General features: G+C 39.9%; 1 protein-coding gene across 2 annotated transcripts in view; it reads left to right on the top strand.

Moving 5' to 3' along the window:
• Positions 1 to 23,215, top strand: part of cntnap2a (contactin associated protein 2a) — a 1,898,214-nt gene that overhangs the window by 1,721,213 nt on the left and 153,786 nt on the right. For both annotated transcript variants that reach the window (XM_063044005.1, XM_063044006.1), the window contains exon 19: positions 6,864 to 7,088. In XM_063044005.1, coding sequence (XP_062900075.1) covers positions 6,864 to 7,088 — 225 coding nt within the window. The remainder of the gene's footprint in view (positions 1 to 6,863; positions 7,089 to 23,215) is intronic.

Raw genomic sequence — 23,215 nt, 5'->3', positions numbered from 1 at the left:
GAAGCTACAGAGGGACTTGACAAAGTTAGAGAATGGGCAAAGAAATCGCAGATGAAATACAATGTTGGGAAGTATTTGGTCATGCACTGTGGTAGAAAAACTGAAAGGGTTGACTATTTTCTATTTGGAGAGAAAATACAAAAAAGGGAGATGCAAAGGGACTTGGGAGTCCTTGTGCAGGTTTCCCTGAAGCTTAATTTGCAAGTTGAGATGGTCGAGAGGAGGGAAAATGTAATGTTAGCATTCATTCAAGGCAGACCAGAATCTAATAGCAAGGATGTACTGTTGAGACTTTAGAAAGCACTAGTGAGGGCTCTCTTGGAGCAGTTTATGAGCAGGTATGAGCAGTTTAGGATCCCTTATCTTAGAAAGGATGTGCTGAAATTGGAGAGGGTTCAAAGAAGGATCACGGAAATGATCCCAGGATTGAATGCCTTGTCAAATGAAGAGCATTTGATGGCTTTGGGTCTGTATTCACTGGAATTCAGAAGAATGAGGGGTGATCTCATTAAAAAATATAGAATCCTAAAAGGTGTAGATTGTGGAGAGGATGTTTCCTATGGTGGGAGAGTCTAAGACCTAAGGGCACAGCCTCAGAATGGTGGGGTGTCCTTTTAGAACAGAGATGAGGAGGAATTTCTTTTGTCAGAGAATAGTGAATCTGTGGAATTCTTTGCCACAGGCAGCTGTGGAGCCAGATCTTTATGTATATTTAAGGCAGTATTGATAGATTCTTGATTGGTCAGGGCATGAAGGGATATGGGAGAAGCCAGGAGATTGGGGCTGAGAGGAAAATTGGATCAGCCATGAAGAAATAATGGAGCAGTATTAATGGGCCAAATGGCCTAATTCTGCCCCTATATCTTATGATCCTAAATGAGTGTAGTTATCCCCTTTTGTCCAAGAGCCAAATGATTGAGGATTAGTAACTGTTCTAAAACCTGGTGTTGCGTGTCCTGAGGCACCTGTACCTTCTACCTGATGGCAGCAGCAAGAAAAGAGCCTGACCTGGGTGGTGAGGATCTTTGAAAATGGATGCTGCTTTCCTCCTGCAACATTTCATGTAGATGTGCTCCATGGTTGGGAGGGTTTAACTGTGATGTATTGGGCCGAATCCACTACCTTTTGTAGGATTTTCCGCTCAAGGGCATAGGTGTCCCCATACCAGACTGTAATGCAGTCAGTCAGCATACTTTCCACCACACATCTATAGAAGTTTGCTAAGGTTTTTGATGACATGCCAAATCTCCACAGACTCCCGAGGAATTAGAGGTGCTGTAATGCTTTCTTCACAATTACATTTCTATGGTGGGTACAGGACAGGACTTTGAGATTGTGACACACAACAACTCAAAGTTACCAACCCTCTCCACCTCTGATCCTCCAACGATTACTGGCTCATGGACCTCTGGTTTCTGTCTCCTCATGTCGACAATCAGTTCCCTGTTCTGATGATCAAAGCGAGCAGAGAAGGCATTAGCTCATCTGGAAGTGAAGCCCTGCTCTCCTCTGTCGCTAGATTTAACTTTCAAACCCTGCCACAGCTGTCAAGCATCCCCTGTTAGACAAAATCAAATGTAAAATAATATGGCTAAAGTTTTAAAGCTACATTTACCATAAAACAGACAAGAAATTTCAAAAATAAAGCCTTATCTTCATGAATATACAATGCATCCAAAAATAGTAAATTCTTTAATGTGCCCTCAGTACAGGCATCCTGAAGAGCACAGCTGTGATTAGCAATTCAGTCACAGCAAGTTATGCACTTCCATTCGAATAATGGAGCAGCCCTGTAGTGACGCAGGTATTTCTGCAGCCTCAAAGCTCTAACAGCCTTTGTCTGATCCAGGCATCTGGTGCTGCCTATCTGAACTTCGTACGTTTTTCCTGGATGTTCTCATTTCTCCCCACATCTTGGAGATGAACTGGTTAGTAAGTTACAAACAATCTGCTGGATGAATTCAACAGGTCAAGTAGCATCTGTGGGAGCAATGAGGCTGTTGACTTTTAAGGTCCACAATTGTTTTCATCAGGGCTCACAGAGAAGAGGGCGAATGGTGAGACAAAACCCAAAACAATTCCAGGAGATTCTTTAATACTCCCGATTACAGCTTCTGTAATTGCGTATGTCACTGGTTGATAAGTCAATTGGCTACCACATATTGCCTCAAATCTAACTGCGTGACAGGAGAAACAAGGAGATGGACATGAGAGACAGAATAAGTTACAAGAGAAATAAATGTTAGAATAACATTGATAAGTGTGCTGTGAGAACTGCCACGGACGCGATGGGTCGGATAGCCTCACTGTCATGGAAGGAAATACAACTGACACCTGATTCAAAGCTCTGACAAGTCCAATTTTAACTTAAAAAGGTGAGTGTTCTAAAAATCCTTCAGCAGGCAGCCACACTTGACAGAACATTTGGCAGTCATTCAAAAAATTAATGTAGAGTGACTTGGTTTGGCTTCATGGTGAGAATGATGAAGACCTATGGAGCATGGGAAACAACCTGGGAATACCACAAATTATGGCACACCTCCAGCAACCATGAGACTCTTTAACTATAGAATAATTTGGCCAACAATTGCTATATTATTAACTGAATATAGGATTAGCTGAGACAGTGAATTAGTCATTAAACATAGGGATTTTGTTTTAGTAAGTTGCTCAACCAAAAGGATTCCAGTTTGAAAAAAGGTCATCACCTGAAATGTTAACTGTTGTATTTCCATGCATGCACGCTGCCTGAACTGCAGAATATTTGCAGCAGTGTCTATTTTTATTTCAGAATGATCCCAGATTCTGTCAGATATCTGCTGAACTGGGGCAGTGCCAGCACTGCCTCATTCAGCCTCGGTGTTCTTATATTAAAGTAAAACAAAAATGATGCCAGTCCATGGTCATAATCAAGTGTCAGGCTGCGGCAGGAAGTGCATGGATGCAAAGAAGTAGATTGAGTTGAAACTCTGCTGTGGTAGAACATAGAACATGCCTTTTGGCCCATTATGTCTGTGCTGACAATAATGACAATTTAAACAGCACATCTGCCTGCATGTGGTCTACATGTCTCTACTACAGAGGTTCCCAACCTTTTTTATGAAATGCACCAAAACCATTAAGCAAGGGGTCTGTGGACCCCAGACTGGGAACCCCTGCCTGTTTGTGTGTTTGTCTAAATGCCTCTAAAAATCATTGCTATATATTTGCTTCTAACACTTCCCTGGGCAGCATGTCCCAGGCACCTACCACGTCCTGTGTAAAAAGACCTTGCTGCATAAATCTCGTAAACATTCCCCTCTCACCTCAAAGCTATGCCCTCTAACATTTGACATTTCTATTCTGGGTAAAAGACTGCAATTATCTACTCTAACAATGCCACTCATAATTTTATATACCACTAACCTGTCATACCCCCCCCCCCATCCCATTCTCCAATGCTCAAATGTAAACAATCCACGTTTGTCTAACCTCTCCTTGTAGCTAATACTCTGTCATCCAGGAAACACCCTGGTGAACCTCATCTGGACCCGCTCCATAACTTGTTTGCCTCCAGTCAATAAAAAGGCCTAGACATGGAGAATATCTATTTGGATAAAGTATATCTGAAAATCTAGTTAGCAACCAATCAAGCTGGAGCATTAACACACTTACTCCTTCTATTTCTTATGTTCTTAGAAATCAAAAGAGGATAAGGGAGGGAATTTCCAAGGAAATTGTCAAAGTTGGCTTTACTTGCTTGGAAACATGAACTGATTAATCATCCTCTCAATTACACCCAGTGTCAATAAGATATTTTCAGATGTATTTTACCAGTCTTTATTTTCCTCCAGCCCCCAAAATTAGTTTCTAATCTTGTTTATCAAAAATTCTTTTGGATTCAAAAGCAATTTGGAAATATATGTTCTCGGAATAATTTTTAAGAAATTGATGAACTTCTTAGCAATGCCCAACAAGCCAACCATTTTGACAATTAGCAGTTGTCACAAAAGGTGAAACTGTTTTCTTCTAGATGATGGAGATATAGTATAGATATAATGATGTCTCATCTGAATTTTCATTATACATTCCAATACACTTAGTGATATAAATTAGACATAAAGTGTAATGATATTAGGTTTGCTGACCACAAAGTTCTAATCTCAAACAAGTATCTTAAACCCTATCTGATATAGATTGCTCTAGGTACCCTCAGGAAAGGGAGGTTATAATGTAACTGCCCACTCTTCAAAGAATTATTTACTTCCTTGTTTATCGTCTACAGCAAGTTTTGCTGTCAATAACCACTAACCAAACAAAGTAGTTCAAACACGGTTCGTTTATTTTTAGTGATACACGTTTAAATCCACACAAAATTCTAAAAGCACATCTAAAACTCACAGATTATTTTTATGTTCTAAAAGACATAAGATCAGCTATTCTCCGTGCAATACAATAGTATCAGTCTGGTCTGCAAGCTTCTTTGAACTAAATGACTTAGCCAGCATTGTCTGGTTTGAAACAGGCCAATTAACATAATACCACCTGCGTCATTAGGAAAGATTGAATCAGTTAGGACTGAATTCTTCGGAACATAGAAGATTGAGAGGACATTTGATAGATTATGAGGGGCATAGATAGGGTAAATGCAAAAAGGCTTTTCCCGCTGAGGTTGGGTGGGACTACAACCAGAGGTCATGGTTTAAGGGTAAAATGTGACACATTTAAGGGGAACATGAGGGGAAACATCTTTACTTGGACAGTCATAAGAGTGGGGACAAGTAGTCCATGCAAACTCGAATTCAATGTTTATGAGAAGTTTGGATAGGTACAGTACGTGGATAGTAGGAAAATGGAGGGCTATGGTCCTGGTGCAGGTCCTTGGGAGTAGGCAGTTTCAATGGTTTTCGCATAGACTAGGTGGGCTGAAGGGTCTGCTTCAGTGCTGTACTTCTCTATGACTCTGACCTTTGTTTTACACTGCATTTCTTGAGAGGTCATCCCAGGTGTTATGGGCTAGCATTCTGTGTTCTATAGACAATTCTGCTTCTTTGCAAAGTTGTCCTTTTAACTTCAGACTGATTATTGCTTTTCACTTACACTAAGAACTGAAGACTCTCTCCCGTTTGTGACAAAAAGCTAAAGCAAGAATAGTTGGAATTTTAACTTATTCAAAAACAGGCCTTTGATCTACTGTGTTGGAAAACTGAGCTTCGGGGAAAAAAAGTCAGGGCCCTGGACAGTGAATATATATATATATATTCACTGTTGCCTTGATGCCTTCCTGGCGGCCCGAGTCAGTCTGTCCATTCTCCTCTGACTTCTCTCATTAATAAGGTGTTCTTGCCGCAGACTGCTGTTCACTGGGTGTATTTTGTTTTTTGCAACATGCTCTGTAAACTCTATAGACTGTTATGCATGAAAATCCCAGGCTATCAGCAGTTTCTGAGAGATTCAAACCACCCCATCTGGCACCAACAGTCAAAGTCACTTAGATCACATTTTTCCCCCATTCTGATGTTTGGTCTAAAAAACAACTGAACCTTGTGACCATGTCTGCATGATTTTGTGTATCGATTTGCTGCCACATTATTGGCTCATTAGATATTTGCATTAATGAGCAGGGTTACCTATGAAAAGTGGCTACTGGGTTTGTATATATTTCCCTTCTTATATCTTGGATTCCACCATGAAAGGATCTGTGATCTACCTGCAGAATTAAATAGTGGCATGCATTTTAGTAATTTTACTTTACAAGCATAAATATGGTTGTTAAGAGAGAAAAGATTGCATGTGGAACACTTCATGATTGCATTACATATAAGTCACGGGGAAACAATAAAGTCCAGATGAGAACACTCGGTTCATGGATCTCAGTCAGATCAGAAATAGAAATACTTTGCAACAATGCTCTCAAGTTGAGAAGAAAGCAATAAAGAAAACTGAATGTACAATAATTGGACACATAACATTGTGCCTCTGTGGTGGTCAAATCAAAATTTATGATGGAAGTGGGGAGTACCGTATCTTATGGTTGTAATAATTTTTACAAGGGTTACAGATAATTGTGAACTTGTGCATTAACTCCAGCACAGCAGCTCAGCTTTTGCATTTAAACAGAAAGTTTGTCAAATTGAATCTTCTATGACAACAATATGAATGAACTGCAATTGAAGAATTGTGACAGATATATGCTCTGTTGTGATCACAACAGGAGCTAATTTTCCTGACATTACCTGGGGTGCAAAGAATTGTAAGGTGTATTTCATGGAGCAAAATCAAGCAACCTCTATTATCCAGGTGCAATTCTTTCTGCTCAATTTTCTCTGCATGCTACACCTAGGTGATCTTTGATACCCAAAAGCAATAAAAGGAATCCTCCTATGGTGTTAACACCTTTTATTGACAGACAAACAGAATGACAGGCTATTGAGATTCTACACTATCCTCATTCAATTCCAGCAGAGTACCTAGTAGCCAGATAGTTCATTGTTTTTGTTGTAGCTGTTCTATTAATGTGTAGAGTCTCCTTGTTGATCTACAGGTTGAACATCTAATTTGTCTGTTTGCAATTGTGAACAATTGGCTATTTGTCATCCACCTGCAGCAGTATACAATCTGTACCCAAATGATCAAAGCTGTATAATTGAATGCTTTGTCTGATTTGAACTCCCTGCTGATTTTGTTTACTTCAATCTTACAGTGACACTGCTGAAGTTCGTCATTGTTATCAGAATTGTTAAGCATAAAAACCATTAATGAGGTTTGCTGTGTCACTGCTAAGCATTCAGTATCTGTTTCTTTCATTAGATGTACATGATCTATGTTTCCATCTGGAATGAATTATTTTCATGAGCTTGTGTTAACATCATTCACTTTTGCAGATGTTGGTGGATTTTTTGAGGCTGGGACCTGGATCCGCTACGACTTCCAGTCTGCCGCAGATTCACCCAAGGACTTCAAGACTGCACTACAACCGGCAAACTCCAACCTTACCTTGACCAAAGAGGATCTGCTTTTCAGTTTCAGCACCACCAACACTCCCAGCATTCTACTGTACATCAGCACCTATTCCCCGGATTACTTGGCTGTTATTCTGAAACACAATGGTGAGACAGCGAAACTTCATTTTATAATTTAGATAAATAATTACAAAAAATGATTGCAGTGCAATCTTAAAATGTAGAACTATTTGCTGATTACATTTTAGATACAGAACCATTGAGACTAGGAGCCTTTCAGCCCAAGGCCATGCCGACCTTGGGCCAACATAGTTAGCTGCAAATTCCCACATTTGTCCCACACCCCTCGAAACCCCATCCTGCATGTACCTATCTGAGAGTTTCCTATATACTGGTGTACCTGCATCAACCATTTCCTCTAATAGCTTGTTCTATATTCTCACCACTCTCTGCATGAAAAAGTTGCCCTCAGGTCCCTTTTAAAAAGGCGACCATTATACCAGTGCAACACACATCAAAGTTGCTGGTGAACGCAGCAGGCCAGGCAGCATCTCTAGGAAGAGACTGTAACCTCTTCCTAGAGATGCTGCCTGGCCTGCTGTGTTCATCAGCAACTTTGATGTGTGTTGCTTGAATTTCCAGCATCTGCAGAATTCCTGTTGTTTGCGTTTTAAAATTATACCAGTGCCCAAGAAGCCTTTTGGACTGTCACCCAGTAGCACTCACATCTATGGTGATGAAATGCTTTGAGAGGTTGGTCATGACTAGAATCAGCTCCTGCCTCAGCAAGGACTGGACCCACTGCAGTTTGCCTTTTAAATCTGTCCACTTAAATTCTAAATCTATCCCCACTAGACATGGATTCCTAAAACCCGGGGGAGAGACTGCTACTGTCCACCTTATTTATGTCCCTTGTAATTTTATAAACCTCTAAGGTTACCCCTCAATCTCTTATGCTCCAAGAAATAAAAACCTAGCCTGGCCAACATCACAGGCCCTATAGTCCTGGCAAAATCTTCATAAATCTTTTCTACACACTTTCCAGTTTAAGTGCCTCTCTCCTATAATAGATTGACCAAAACTGCACACAGTACACCAGGCTTGGCCTCATCATCAGTTTATGAAACTGCAGCATAATATCGCATCTCCTATACTCAGTGCTCTGTCTGATGAACCCCAGCATGCTAAAAACACTTTTGTCACCACCCTATCTACCTGGGACATCGTTTTCAATGAACCATGCCCTTGTACTCCATTAGTCATAGTCATAGTCATACTTTATTGATCCCGGGGGAAATTGATTTTCGTTACAGTTGCACCGTAAATAATAAATAGTAATAAAACCATAAGTAGTTAAATAGTAATGTGTAAATTACGCCAGTAAATTATGAAATAAGTCCAGGACCAGCCTATTGGCTCAGGGTGTCTGACCCTCCAAGGGAGGAGTTGTAAAGTTTGATGGCCACAGGCAGGAATGACTTCCTATGATGCTCTGTGCTGCATCTTGGTGGAATGAGTCTCTGGCTGAATGTACTCCTGTGCTCAACCAGTACATTATGTAGTGGATGGGAGACATTGTCCAAGATGGCATGCAATTTGGACAGCATCCTCTTTTCAGACACCACCGTGAGAGAGTCCAGTTCCATCCCCACCACATCACTGGCCTTACGAATGAGTTTGTTGATTCTGTTGGTGTCTGCTACCCTCAGCCTGCTGCCCCAGCACACAACAGCAAACATGATTGCACTGGCCACCACAGACTCGTAGAACATCCTCAGCATCGTCCGGCAGATGTTAAAGGACGTCAGTCTCCTCAGGAAATGGAGACGGCTCTGACTCTTCTTGTAGACAGCCTCAGTGTTCTTTGACCAGTCCAGTTTATTGTCAATTCGTATCCCCAGGTATTTGTAATCCTCCACCATGTCCACACTGACCCCCTGGATGGAAACAGGGGTCACTGGTACCTTAGCTCTCCTCAGGTCTACCACCAGCTCCTTAGTCTTTTTCATATTAAGCTGCAGATAATTCTGCTCACACCATGTGACAAAGTTTCCTACCGTAGCCCTGTACTCAGCCTCATCTCCCTTGCTGATGCATCCAACTATGGCAGAGTCATCCGAAAACTTCTGAAGATGACAAGACTCTGTGCAGTGGTTGAAGTCCGAGGTGTAAATGGTGAAGAGAAAGGGAGACAAGACAGTCCCCTGTGGAGCCCCAGTGCTGCTGATCACTCTGTCGAACACACACTGTTGCAAGCACACGTACTGTGGTCTGCCAGTCAGGTAATCAAGAATCCATGACACCAGGGGAGCATCCACCTGCATCGCTGTCAGCTTCTCCCCCAGCAGAGCAGGGCGGATGGTGTTGAACGCACTGGAGAGGTCAAAAAACATGACCCTCACAGTGCTCGCTGGCTTGTCCAGTTGGGCATTGACATGGTTCAGCAGGTAGACGATGGCATCCTCAACTCCTAGACGGGGCTGGTAGGCCAACTGGAGGGGATCTAAGTGTGGCCTGACCATAGGCCAGAGCAGCTCCAGAACAAGTCTCTCCAGGGTCTTCATGATGTGGGCGATTACATGTTCATGATTACAGTTCTGAATACCCCGCCATTCTTACTACAAGTCCTACGCTGGTTTGATATTCCAAATTGCATTACCTAACACTTAACTGTATTGAAATTCATTTGCCAATCCTCAGCACCCTTTTCTAACTGACCTAGATCCCCCTTCATGATATAATTTTCCACTATCACCAACACCTCACAGATTTAGAGATCCACAGACATACTCGATCTAGCCATGATCAAAATATGTGATATTAACATGATTGCTTAGCAATTAAATTTGTCTTCAGCCATAGTTTTGGCTTAAATACTATCTTAACAGAAATATTAACCTGTTTAGAATAGATGAATAAATGTTCCTCACTAAAATTATCTTTGGGATTGGTTGAATTCCTGACTTATTCAGAAATTCAAAATCCTGCTGAAGACTAAAACAACCTCTGAGAAAACTCACTTATGTCATGCTTTGGTTTTCTAATATAAATTTCATGACTTTTTTTTACAATTAATTTGCCATGGAATTATAGAATTGTTATGATACAAAAGAAAGCTGTTTCTCAGGAACATAGCAAATTATTCTGTCTCACGCTCCTGTCCAATTCCTATTTTTGAGAACTCTGATTCTGTTTACATGATCCTAAATGGCAGGGGATTCTAGATTCACAATATGCTCTGGGTGAAAAGAACATTTTGTTTGTGTTCCCCTCAAATTCTTAGCTCAATATCTTTTAAAATCTGTGTGCTTGAATGATCTGCTAATTGGAACCAAACCAAACCAGTCATAATCTTGTACATTGCCTCTGAACATTCTTTGTTTCAAGAACAATGACACCAGCTTTTACATTATAACGTTAAAGCTGAAACCTTTCCTGCCCAGAGTCAGTAAATCCTTTCACCACATTCTTCCCAAAGTTTGGCGAACAAACTTTGATACAATGCTCTAGTCATAGCCAAACCAGAATTTTGCATCATAATTTCCCTTCTTTTATACTCTCTGCCTCTATTTATGAGCTCCAGTATTATACATATCTGACTAACCACTCTTGCAATCTGTCCTTCCACTTTCAAGAGATCACATATATGTGCACTCAGGAAATGGTGAGCATAATTTAAATTTTCTCTTTTTTTTTGCTTAAATTGCAGATTTATCTATCGTATCGATTGGTCTATTTCCTTACTGGTACACTGGACTAGACTTAACCAGTTTACCTTTACCTCTGCACCTATGTCATTCTGTTCCTGTAAACCTGTTACACTTATGCTATTTAGTCAACAATGACTACCTTTAATCTTTCTCCCAAAAATGGATCACTTCTCTTTGCTAAATTCAATCTGCCACTGTTTCCTTATTCCGCAAATATTTATATGCATTTTTACAGTCCATTAATCACTTCCTTATCATTTAGCAGACTCACAAGTCTTGTGTCATCCATATTTGGGTCACTAAAATAAATTATTATTAAAACTGTGCTCTCAACATTAACCTGTCAAGAATAACACTCTGTAATATTTGCTCATCAGTTATTCCTACTTTCTACTTTTTATTTCTTTTACATTAATTTCCTCTCCATGCTTTTTGCATCAAATTTTCTCACACACCTCTAAAAACCCAAGCAAACATAAATTTCATCAGGCCGGTCAAGTATGTTTTGCCTTCTAACAGATACATTTTGGCTATAATTTCTTTTTAATTTCATGTAACATTAATGCAAATGGATTTCTCCAAGTGTCTATTAATGATTTCCCTGATTTTTGCTTCCAAAACCCCCCATGGTTCTTAGACCAGTGGTTGCCTGACATGTCCCTACTGGTGAAAAACACATTGGAAATTAAAGTGGAAAACACTGGAAACAGTCAGCAGGTCAGGCCGCATCTGTGGAAACAGAAAATGAATTAACATTTCAGATCAAAGAGCTTTTGTTCGAAATAGGAATAAGAGAATACAGATTACATTTACATTGCAGAGAATAGCTGAGGCATGAATAGGCCAAAGGGAATATTCTAGATAGGATGAAGCCAGGGTTGCCATGGTGATACTATAAAGTGATGATAAAATAATGGATAATGTTAGTGCAATTGTAGTTAGTGCAAATGGGTGCTCGATGGTCAATATGGACTAATTGTGCTGAAGCAATGACTCTGTGGCTAAAAGCCAGATGAGGCAATAATGAGAGCAGTTGGAAAGAAATAACATGAATAACAATACTTAAAAGCTGGGAAGCGAGAGCAGTTTCAGAACAACAACAGAAACAGATAATTTTTAAAGCAGCAACATACAAAGCTAGATGGAATGCTAAACTGGCAATCTGTACTATTCGAGGTAGAAACTAGAACTGGTCTTAAATGCTATTTTCTAGTTCATTGGCACCTACCCATCTATAGGGAGGATTGGACGATTATGGTAATACCTATGCATCCTGCACTCTCATCTCTCTTGGAAGCCTAGAATGCATCCCACTGCAGATTAAGGGACTTCTTTAAGGATAGCCAATCTTTCTGGTACCTTCCACTTACAAATATTCATCCTATCCATTATCTCAGCTGCCTCCTTTTCTATTGAGATTTTGGCAGCATTTTCTAACTTGGAAAAGACCAAACTAAAAATAACTCCTTAGATATTCCAATAATATCTTCTGTATCAATGTTTTTATCACTTTCTTTGCCTCTAATTAGCACCCCCATACACTTAGCTTATGTACTAATTACTGCCACTGGGAACACTGGTAAAGGTAAAGATATTCAAGGCCTGTGGATCTGCAAATTAATTAGGAATATGTGTGAAGTTTAAAAAAGGAAACACAAAACTGTGTAGTACACGAGATGAGAACTTTGATAATCTTGTAATTGGTTGTCCAGCCAGACGTGCCCTTCCTATTGCAAATGTTAAACATCAGCTGCAGAAGTTTTTCTCTTTGAAACTTAAGCTAACAGCTTTCATGGACAGATGCAATCATTATTATTCTGCACATTCAAGTCAAGTGGCGCATACCAAGCTGAACTCATCACCAGCAAGTCAGGGATTTGTTTTGGCTAAAAGGAAGGATTAACAAGTGGCTGAATTTCCCTGCATAGTTCTCGATGCCAGATTGATTTAAGTCAGATATACAAGAAAATCTGCAGATGTGGCCAGTTCTATTCATGGAAAAGAATAAAGAGTCCATGTTTCGGGCCTCGACCCTTCAGCAGAACCTTTCAGCACAGCTGGAGCTATATCCTGGATCTCCCTACCCAACAGTACATTGAGAGTATCATTGTTAGTATTGGTTCAAGGCAGTCAGAGAAGGGTAGTAAGTGTCGACCCTGGCAATAACATCCACGTCACATAAATTAATTAATAAAAGCTGCTTTCCTAGTCGAGCCAAATGAGGATCACCTTATAGCCCATATAGGTCAGTAGTATTGACTTGGAACACACATCCTGTCACTTGCTTTTAGTCCAAAATAACTGAACCTAACTTTATTCTGGTTGGCACCAAGGACTCAGCTAATTATATATGTCAATTCCTTTCAGCAGTGTATTTTGTGAAGACATTTGTAAATATTTACTGAAGTTCTCTAGTTAGATCTTACGATTGTTTAGCTGATTAAAGCTGAAGTTTTCCAATTTCAGAAGGTTCTGGAGTAGACTCTCAATTCCCTGAAGGCAATGCGTCTGGATTACAGCGGCTGCTCAGATGCAGCGTTTCCCTTATTTTTGTGCAATGGTGGTGGATGAAAATTCCTACCTTCAATCTGTTGCCAAAAATTATTCCAATGGCTTAATTTTGATACAAGAAATTTTTGTGTATGTATGCAGCTGGTTTTACCCAATACTTACCCCGAATTCAGAAAAAACTAAATCCTCAAACTGGAAGAGCTAAGTATCTCACACTATTCACAGTGTTAAATTATCTGGAATGAAATGTCCCTGATTCATGTCATTAATTCAGAAAATACATGCATTATTATCTGGTTGCAGCAGGCAGCATTTGACCTAATAGTTGAACAAAATAGTTTCCTGGGTTGCTGATTAATTCTCAGCTTTCTGTTTCCCAGAACAACAATGTTACTGCCCAAGAAAAGGCCCTTAAAATTTCATTTGTCTTCCAGGTGGTCTGATCTGATCAAGCTTAATTACTCCCTTGACTGGCAGAAGAAATTTTGTCTTTAAATCCGTGTTTAGCAATTCACATTAATTTGCAGTCATTTGTGATTGACAGGGTTAGGAATGATATGGGAAGTAGGTAATTCAATAAATATCTGAATGGAAAGACATCATATACAACAGCACAATAAGAGAAATGAGAGGAAGGAAAACAGAAGCCATAGATGTTGGATTAATACAACCATAAACACAAAGGAGCAGAATTAGGCCTCTCAGCCTATTGGGTCTGCTCCACCATTCCACCTTGGCTGAACTATTATCCCCCTCAACTACATTCCCCTGCCTTCTACCAGTAATCTTTGACCCCTTGACTAATCAAGAACCTATCAACATCCGCCTTAAATATACTCAATCAATTGGCTTGCACAGCCGTCTGTGGAATTCCACAGATTCACCACACACTGGCTCAAGAAATTCCTCCTCATCTCAGTTCTAAATGGATGTCCCTCTTTTCTGGGACTGTGCCCTCTGGTCCTAGACTCAGCCACTGCAGGAAACATCCTCTTCACATCCACTCTATGTAGTCCTTTCAATATTCGATAGGTTTCAATAAGATCCCACCTCATCCTTCTAATCTCCAGTGAGTACAGTCCCAGAGCCATCAAACACTCCTCATAGATTAACCCTTTCATTCCCAGAATAATTCTCATGAACATCTTCTTCAATGCTAGCACATCTTCCCTTAGTTAAGAGGCCTGAAACTGCTCACAATACTCCAGGTGTGGTCTGACCAATGCCTTATAAAACCTCAGCATCACATCCTTGCTCTTATATTCAAGTCCTTTTGAGATGAAGGCTCACATTACATTTGCCTTCCATATCACCAGCTCAACCTGCAAGTTAACCTCTATGGAATCCTGCACAAGGACTCCCTTTGCACCTCTGATCTTTCAATTTTCTTCCCTCTTAGAAAATAGTCTACGCTTTTATTACTGAAATGCATGATGATTTCCTATGATACTTCCTTACACTATATTCCATCTGCTGCTTTTTTGCCCATTCTCCAAATCTGTCGAAGTCCTTCTGCAGACTCCCTGCTTCCTCAATATTACCTGCCCTTCTACCTATCTTTACATCATCTGCAAACTTTGTCGCAAAGCTATCAATTCCATCATCTAAATCATTGACATATAACGTGAAAAGAAGCAGCCCCAATACCGATCCCTGCAGAATAGCATGGGTTACCTACAGCCGACCAGAATAGACCTCTTTTATTCCCACTCTCTGCCTCCTCTATCCATGCTGATATCTTACCTGTAATACCATGGGCACTTACCTTGCTAATGAGCCTCATGCGTGTCACCTTATCAAATGCCTGCTGAAAATTCAAATAAACAACATTTACTGACAAGCAACACACACAAAATGCTGGAGGAACTCAACAGGCCAGGCAGCATCTATGGAAAAGAGTACAGTTGACATTTCAGGCCGAGACCCTTGATCAGGACTGGAGAGGTCTCAGCCCAAAAGGTCGGCTGTACTCCTTCCCGTAGATGCTGCCTGGCCTGCTGAGTTCCTCCAGCATTTTCCATGTGTTGCTTGGATTTCCAACATCTGCAATCTTTCTATTGTTTGTGACTGAACATTTACTAACTCTCCTTTGTCTATTCTGTTAATTTCACAAAGAATTTCAACAGATTTGGCAGGCAAGATTTCCTCCTAAGGAAACTATGCTGACTTCAGCCTACTTTATCATGTGCCTCCAAGTACCCCAAAGTTCATCATTAATAATGGATTCCAACACCTTCCTAACTACCAAGATCAGGTGAACTGACCTAAAATTTCCTTTCTTCTGCCTTCCTCCCTTCTTAAAGAGTGGAGTGACATTTGCAAATTTCCTGTCCTCTGAACCTATTTCAGAATTGTGATTCTTGAAAGATCATTATTAATGCTTCCACAGTCTCTTCAGCTACCTCTTACTGAGGTGTAGTCCATCTGGTCCAGGTGATTTATCTACCGTCAGACCTTTTAGCTTCCCAAGCACCTTCTCCATAATAACTACATTCACTTCTGCCCCTGACACTCTCAAATTTCTGGCCTACCACTAGGGTCTTCTGAAGTATGAAAGACACTATACTTATCATTTTAAGCATAAAGTAAGAAAGCTGTTTAAAATGTCTTTAAAACCAATGTGTGTATAATTTTGCAATTCTCTGTGATTCATGGGGAGGGAGTTGTTAAAAATAGTCAACTCAGAAGGATTTGATTTAGATCCAGAACTGATCAGAAAGAATGGGAAGTTGCTTTATTTATAATTACTGAGCTCTGAGACTCACTATGAGCAAAGCAAACACTTCGTGATCTGGTTAAAACTATGCTTGATCTGTAGTTCAAGAATATCTTTCCCTTTTCCTCTAGCATCTTCCATTTTTATTTACTGTCTTTAATTTTTTTATTTGGGAATCATTGCCAGGTTCACTTGCAAGTTCTCCTTCATGTGATAAAAGATAACTATAATTTACTGACAGGTAGATTATCTCCCTTTTCCATGAATTTTACTAAAAGATAGCATTATACATGGCACAATAGCCATCAGAAGTAAAGTCCTGAGCACATGTCTAAGGCAAATTTATATAGATAGATGTCTTCGACTTTTGCACAGTACTGTAGTAATTTTATGTATTGCACTGTACTGCTGCTGTAAAAAAAAGCTAATTTCTTGGCATATATGAGTGATGATAAACCGGATTCTGATATGGGTCTCTATTGAGGACTGAGAGTAGGAAGGGAGTAAGGAGAAAGGAATCATTGTTGGGAAGAAGGGGAGGGAGTAGGAAGTACCAGTGAGACATTCTGTAATGATCAAAAAACCAATTCTTTGGAATCAATTAACCTTGCCTGGTGCCTCAGGGCTGGGTGTGTCTGCACCCATGCCCAGACACGCATTCTCTGCCACCTATCCCACACCCTTCCTGCAGCGCTCCACCCTCTCCTTTCCGCAATCCTTTGTTTTAGCAGATTTACAATCTCACTTTCCGTTATGCTTTGTAACTTCAAAACACTAAACTAATTCAAAGGAAAATGAGAGAGCCAAGAATGTGAGTTTAACTTTGTTTTTTTAATATTCGCCAGGTGCACGTATCACGTGGCAGCATAATGACATATGCAGTACACATATTTTTGCATATAACTCACGATGAATTATTTAAAAAATAAAGAATGCTTAATCAACAATGTATTTGCAATATTACTCAAATAATACTGAAATATTAAACACACAAAATTCCTCCCTGCTTAGTTATAAACTCCAACTCATTAGAGAGCGCGTCTCAACTATATACACAGTACACTATATAATACAACTACATCCACATCCACAGCATAGTAAATTTTAAATTGATCCATTAAGGTTAAAGATTTAATCGCTATGGAGGATTTCTTACTTTTGTAGGATAACATTTTTCCTGACGAGAGGGATCATTCTGCTTGACAGGCGAGTCTTGTGGCTGTGAAACAATCTCAGTTTCTGGGGTCACCCTCGTGGCAGTGGTAGGAGTTGACTCTGAGACTGCATGATGAGGTTCTGATAGCTCTGGATACCTTTCTTCTTCTTTTCTTGGCATTTCTCTCTCGATCTACTTATATCCTTGCTTCTCTTCTGGTGCTGGCTTCTTTCCCTCCCTTTATCCCGCTCTTTTTCTTTCTCACATTCCTTTTTTCTTTCACACCTTTCTCTTTTATCTTCTTCCTCGTTTGTGCATCTTGATATTGGGGAGGAGCATTTTTGTTCGTTGGAGTATTCTGTTATTAATCTTTCTATTGTACCTTTTACAATCTGATCTCTCCTTTTGGTTTCCTCATCCACAACATTATCTGACAAATCCTCTGTTTTCATTTGTGTATTGACTCCTTTCTACTTGGTCTACCATTCATCTACTGTGGCTTTGGTCTTTGCATCTTCTTTTCCATGAAGCTTCTTGTCTCCCACTTGAAGTTTATGCAATAACCTTAATGCACGCAGAGTAGATTCTGGTTCTTTATACTCACCAAAGCTAAATGCTTGCAACTTTCCTGAAGTTCTTTGAACTCTCTTCCAGCTTAAAATGTAGCCACATTTCACAAGTAGCTGCCTGATTAGCATATCAGAAACTTTCTGAGATATGTTGCCTACAAACACTGTTGTAGTTGGACCACTGCTTTTGTTATTTCACAATTCCAATGAACAGAATGGTCCTTCCTTGGTCCAATATGCTTTCCAATTAGAGGCATAGAAGTTGGTACCAAAACCTGCTTGTCCTGTGTTGGGCAACAGTTCATGGTGTACAGCATGGAGATAGTTGTGGTATCATCCAGTACCTTTCTTAATTCACTTTCAGTTGGCTTCATTGCAGGGGATATGGCATGCAAGGTGTGGATGGATCACCAATCAAGTTGTAGTTGTGTCAGCCAATCATGCCCCAATGATGCTGGTCCTCCTGTTTTTATCACATACAAACTCAATATGGCTTGTTGTTTGTTGTATTTCACTGTTACGAATGCCTTTCCCACCAGGAATTACCTTTTCTCCAGTATAAGTTCTCAGCTGTATATCTGCAGGCTTCAGTTTAGTATCTTTGAAATGCTGTTCAAAATCATTTTGTGAAATGACTCATACAGCCAAACCAGTGTCTAATTATGTTTTATTTAATTTGCCATTAACTTCTGGCATAAGTCACATTGCTAGCCTATTGTTAATTTTCACACTGTAAATTTGAAGGGTATCCAGTCCTGTGTCGCTCCCTTCATTATCAGATTTTTCATCAACAGCATGCAGATTAGTTGCAGAACCTGGACCTCTGTACCTCCCTCTGCAATTGGATCCTCGACTTCCTAACCGGAAGACCACAGTCTGTGTGGACTGGTGATAACATATCCTCCTCGCTGACGATCAACACTGGCGCACCTCAGGGGTGTGTGCTTAGCCCACTGCTCTACTCTCTGTGTAAACATGACTGTGTGGCTAGGCAGAGCTCAAATACCATCTACAAATTTGCTGACAGTACAGCTATTGTTGGTAGAATCTCAGGTGGTGACAAGAGGGCATACAGGAGTGAGATATGCCAACTAGTGGAGTGGTGCCACAGCAACAACTTGGCACTCAACGTCAGTAAGACAAAAGAGCTGATTGTGGACTTCAGGAAGGGTAAGACGAAGGAACACATACCAATCCTCATAGAGGGATCAGAAGTGGAGAGAGTGAGCAGCTTCAAGTTCCTGGGTGTCAAGATCTCTGAGGATCTAACCTGGTCCCAACATATTGATGTAGTCACAAAGAAGGAAGACAGCGGCTGTACTTCATTAGAAGTTTGAAGCGATTTGGCATGTCAACAAATACACTCAAAAACTTCTATAGTTGTACCATGGAGAGCATTCTGACAAGCTGCTTCACTGTCTGGTATGGAGGGGTTACTGCACAGGACCAAAAGAAGCTGCAGAAGGTTGTAAATCTAGTCGGCTCCATCTTGGGCACTAGCCTACAAAGTACCCAGGTCATCTTTAGGGAGCTGTGTCTCAGAAAGGCAGCGTCCATTATTAAAGATCTCCAGCACCCAGGGCATGTCCTTTTCTCACTGTTACCATCGGGTAGGAGGTACAGAAGCCTGAAGACACACACACAGCGATTCAGGAACAGCTTCTTCCTCTCTGCCATCCGATTCTGAAATGGTCTTTGAAGCTTTGGACACTACCTCACTTTTTTAATATACAGTATTTCTGTTTTTCCACATTTTTAAATAATCTATTCAATATACGTAATTGATTTACTTGTTTATTTATTATTATGTTTTATTTTATTTTTTTTTCTCTCTCTCTCTGCTAGATTATATATTGCATTGAACTGCTGCTGCTAAGTTAACAAATTTTACATCACATGCTGGTGATCATAAACCTGATTCCAATTCTGATTCAGATTCTCTTTTTCTTGACTTTTAATCTTTTTCTCTCTTCTCTGCAGTCCATTTAGTTTTATGTGTCTGACATGCTTTATGTATGTGTCCTACACTTGGTTGTATTAACTGCAAGTTTTGCTTTTAAACCTGCATTGGCCTGGTGTATGTGAGGCCCTACCATGATGGTAGTATAATTTGTTTTGCTAGGCTGATTTCTGTTTAGGTGTTACAATTTGGTTCATGCTCACTTACACTCCAGACTGCAACTCAATTGCGTCTCTGTCTGCTGTTCTCATTGATACAGCAATTTCAACCGATCTTTTAAATGTCAGTTGTGCTTCCATTAGATGCTGATTTTGAATGCTTTCTTGTAAGGTTCCACAAACTAAATGATCTCTCAGTGCACCTTTAAGCCCATTACTGCTCTGGCAATGCTCAGACAATTTCTTCAATTCAACCATGTACGTGGAAATGGACTACCCTTCCTTTTGATTCCACTTATGAAACCTAAAGCATTACACAATCAACAATAGATTCGGTTCTAAGGGCTCCTGCATTACTTTCACAACAGCAGCAAAGCTCATTCCTGCTGGTTTGAGTGGATCAGTTAAATTTTGAAACAAACTGTATGACTTTAAATCCATTGCACTAAGCAAAATTGGTATTTATTTCTCATTGGCTATATCATTTGCTTCAAAATACTGTTCAATCCATTCAGTTTACAAAATCCAATTATCTGTTGTGTAATCAAATGCATCAATCTTTCCGATGTAGCCAGTCATTTCTGCCTTTTTTTAATGATTATTAGCACCAAGTACTCACTCTTTATGAACCTGTGAGTTCTTGCATTTTCTGCCTTTTATTAACTTAACTGTCTGCCCATGCTGGGCTGTTTTCATTTTTACTCATCATTCCTCACTGCACTTTTTTTAATTTGAATGTCTCACTGCACTTCAGCAGGTCGGTAGCTGTCTCAGGTTCATTTTAAAAACACCTCATTACCTCCGTTACTTTTTGTAACTTCAAAACATTAAACTAATTCAAAGGAAAGCAAGAAAGCCCGGAATCTAGCCTAACTTCATGTTTTACTTTAAGTGAATCGCACACATATAACCTGGGCGAGTGATGATGCATGGAATTCATGTATTTTTACATAAAACCTGTCATGAATTATTTAAACAAATAAAGAATGTTTGATCAACAGCATATTTATAATATTACTCAAATAATACTGAAATATTAAATACACAACTCTCTCCACTGCAAGTTGACAAATACAGTACTGTGCAAATTTCTTTGACACCCTAGCTATATACAGTATGTGCCTAAAACTTTTGCATAATGCTGTACATAAAGCAGTATTTAATATAAATCTGTAATTTTTGTATTAGCAGGCATCATTATTATCGTATGTTTATTAATCAATTTGAATCATCAAGAACATGTCTATGTTTTAATGGCATATTCCCCAATTCATCTTGTATTATAAAGTACAATTTGTTAATGCCCAAAAGATGGTTTGCCACACAAGCAATTCCATCCTATTATCTGACACCAGAATGTATAAATTTCAAAATTAATTGGAGAAAAGCACAATATTCAGTAATCTCTTAAAACATAATTAAATAGTTTATATCTCTGAATACATTTGCTCTTCCTTAATATCAGTTAGTTACTCTAAGTCATATTCTGCTTGAGCACTGAATAAAACAGCTGATAGGTGTACTTCTCCTTATCAGAAAGCACAGAACTGACAATTTGTTGCACGTGGCTTCATGCAGCTCAAATTATGCAGCAGCAACTTCATGACAGAAGTTCAATTTATTACAAATTATTAAATGTCACTGAATAGACCATAACGAGGGCATCATTCAGAAAATGTTTCCAGGATGAATATTAAGATTCCCTTGGATGCCATATCTGAAACATCTATTACCACTCCTCATCGAATGTGCTGCAATAATTCCATTGCCATTGCAGATGAGATTAACTAAATTAGCACAACTCTGCAATCAAACTGGTGCATCCCTGATCTTTATAACTCTTTGCTACACTGAACAATGAATTTATTACCCAAGTGAATAAGAACTTCTCGAAATCTATCATCTGCAAGTTTTCTTGATTGAAAGCCTTTCTAATGTACAGCTCTTGGAGAGATTCTTTTTGTGGACCTATTTAAATATCTTATTTTACAGATGAAGAGCAGTAAGGTAGCAAAGTCTTAAATCTGTTCTTAATAAATTGGTAATCAACCATTCTATGTTAGAATATTGGCCTGGCATTGCTGAGAGTTGGGGTTATTTTCAGATTTCAATGAAAGAACATATTAGATGTAGGCTGTGTAAAATATGAAATATGTGTAACTCTCGCTTCGGCTAGTGGCTTAATATAGGGGGTGATATCCCCCAGCCCAGCCAAACTTAAGAAATCTCATTTGGGTGGACGCTGCCCGATGTGTCCCCTGTTAAAAATTAGTACCCCAAAACAGCAAACAGTACACATGTAGCCCCCCCTGGCCACCCTCGGTCGCTCGGCTCGCTGTCGTCTAGGGAAACAGCCTCGGCCTCACCAAACTGGATAATTCGTTTGTGTGGATGCATCGTGAGGTACCCCACCCCGCCCAAATAACAGACAATAAATACACTAGATGCAATTAAATGATTTACAGTTTATAGATATTACTGGAACTATATAATTAAAAGAGAATAAGATATAAAAGGAAAATAAAAGGCACCACACTTATCAAAGTTCAATCTCTTCGTGCACAAAACCCATTGGAGCTCAAGGACCTTCTTCTTCACCCTGCGACCACCTCGGACCACCTCGACCGGCCACCTGGGACCAACAACGGTGGTCGACCAGACGCTCCACACAAGTCCGTCTCCGTCTTCTCGCCGAATGTCCCACTCGGGGTCCGACCCCGTTAGCGGACTCACAGCACCTAGTCCATCCTCTGTCTCGCTCTCCCGCCTTCTGCCCCAAAACCCAGCGCATACAGTATCTTCAAATACACCAAAACCATAACAACTATCCCAATTGGTTAATAACGTATTTCTTATCACCCTCTAAACCACAACAAGCTGCTAGCACAAACTTTCTTCAGCGTTAAAGCACAACAAAGCCGCATTCCCCAGATTAACATAACAAAGACTCCATTTTAATTAGCCTCCGCAGTAACATAAAAATCGAAACCCCCTTACACACAATATGCAATTAAATGTTTAAGCTTTATAATTCTTACTTTGACTATATGGTTAGTAAAGAAAACAAAAAAAAGAAAAAAGGCCCATTCTTATGAAACAGTCTATTGCGCAACATTGGAGCTCACTGATAAGCAGGTCGTCCGCCATCGACCTCTTCTGATCGTCGCTGCCCTTCAGACCCTCGCTCCAAGTCCACTCCGTCCGGCGTACCACCTCCCTCCATTCGCGTCTTCTCCCCTCATCTCTCCCCGGCAAAAGACAGCGAAAATCACTCTTCCAGACTCACAAGAAAGAATAACAGTTCTCTCATTGGATAACCCCCAGTGTTCCAAATCCCATTATCTCTAGTCATAACCCAAACATCGCTGTTACAGAGAAACCATTACCTTTGCAGTGGAACCTTACAGCATGTTACATATGTTTCCATTTTAAGAAATGTAACATTAAATTAAAACATATTAGATCCAGGTTAGCTTGGTAAATTGGATTCTATA

This window comes from Mobula hypostoma, chromosome 3, assembly GCF_963921235.1.
Source record: "Mobula hypostoma chromosome 3, sMobHyp1.1, whole genome shotgun sequence".
In the NCBI taxonomy this organism is placed as follows: domain Eukaryota; kingdom Metazoa; phylum Chordata; class Chondrichthyes; order Myliobatiformes; family Myliobatidae; genus Mobula; species Mobula hypostoma.
Note: the sequence above shows the minus strand (reverse complement) of the source record. Positions and strands in the feature narration are given on the sequence as shown.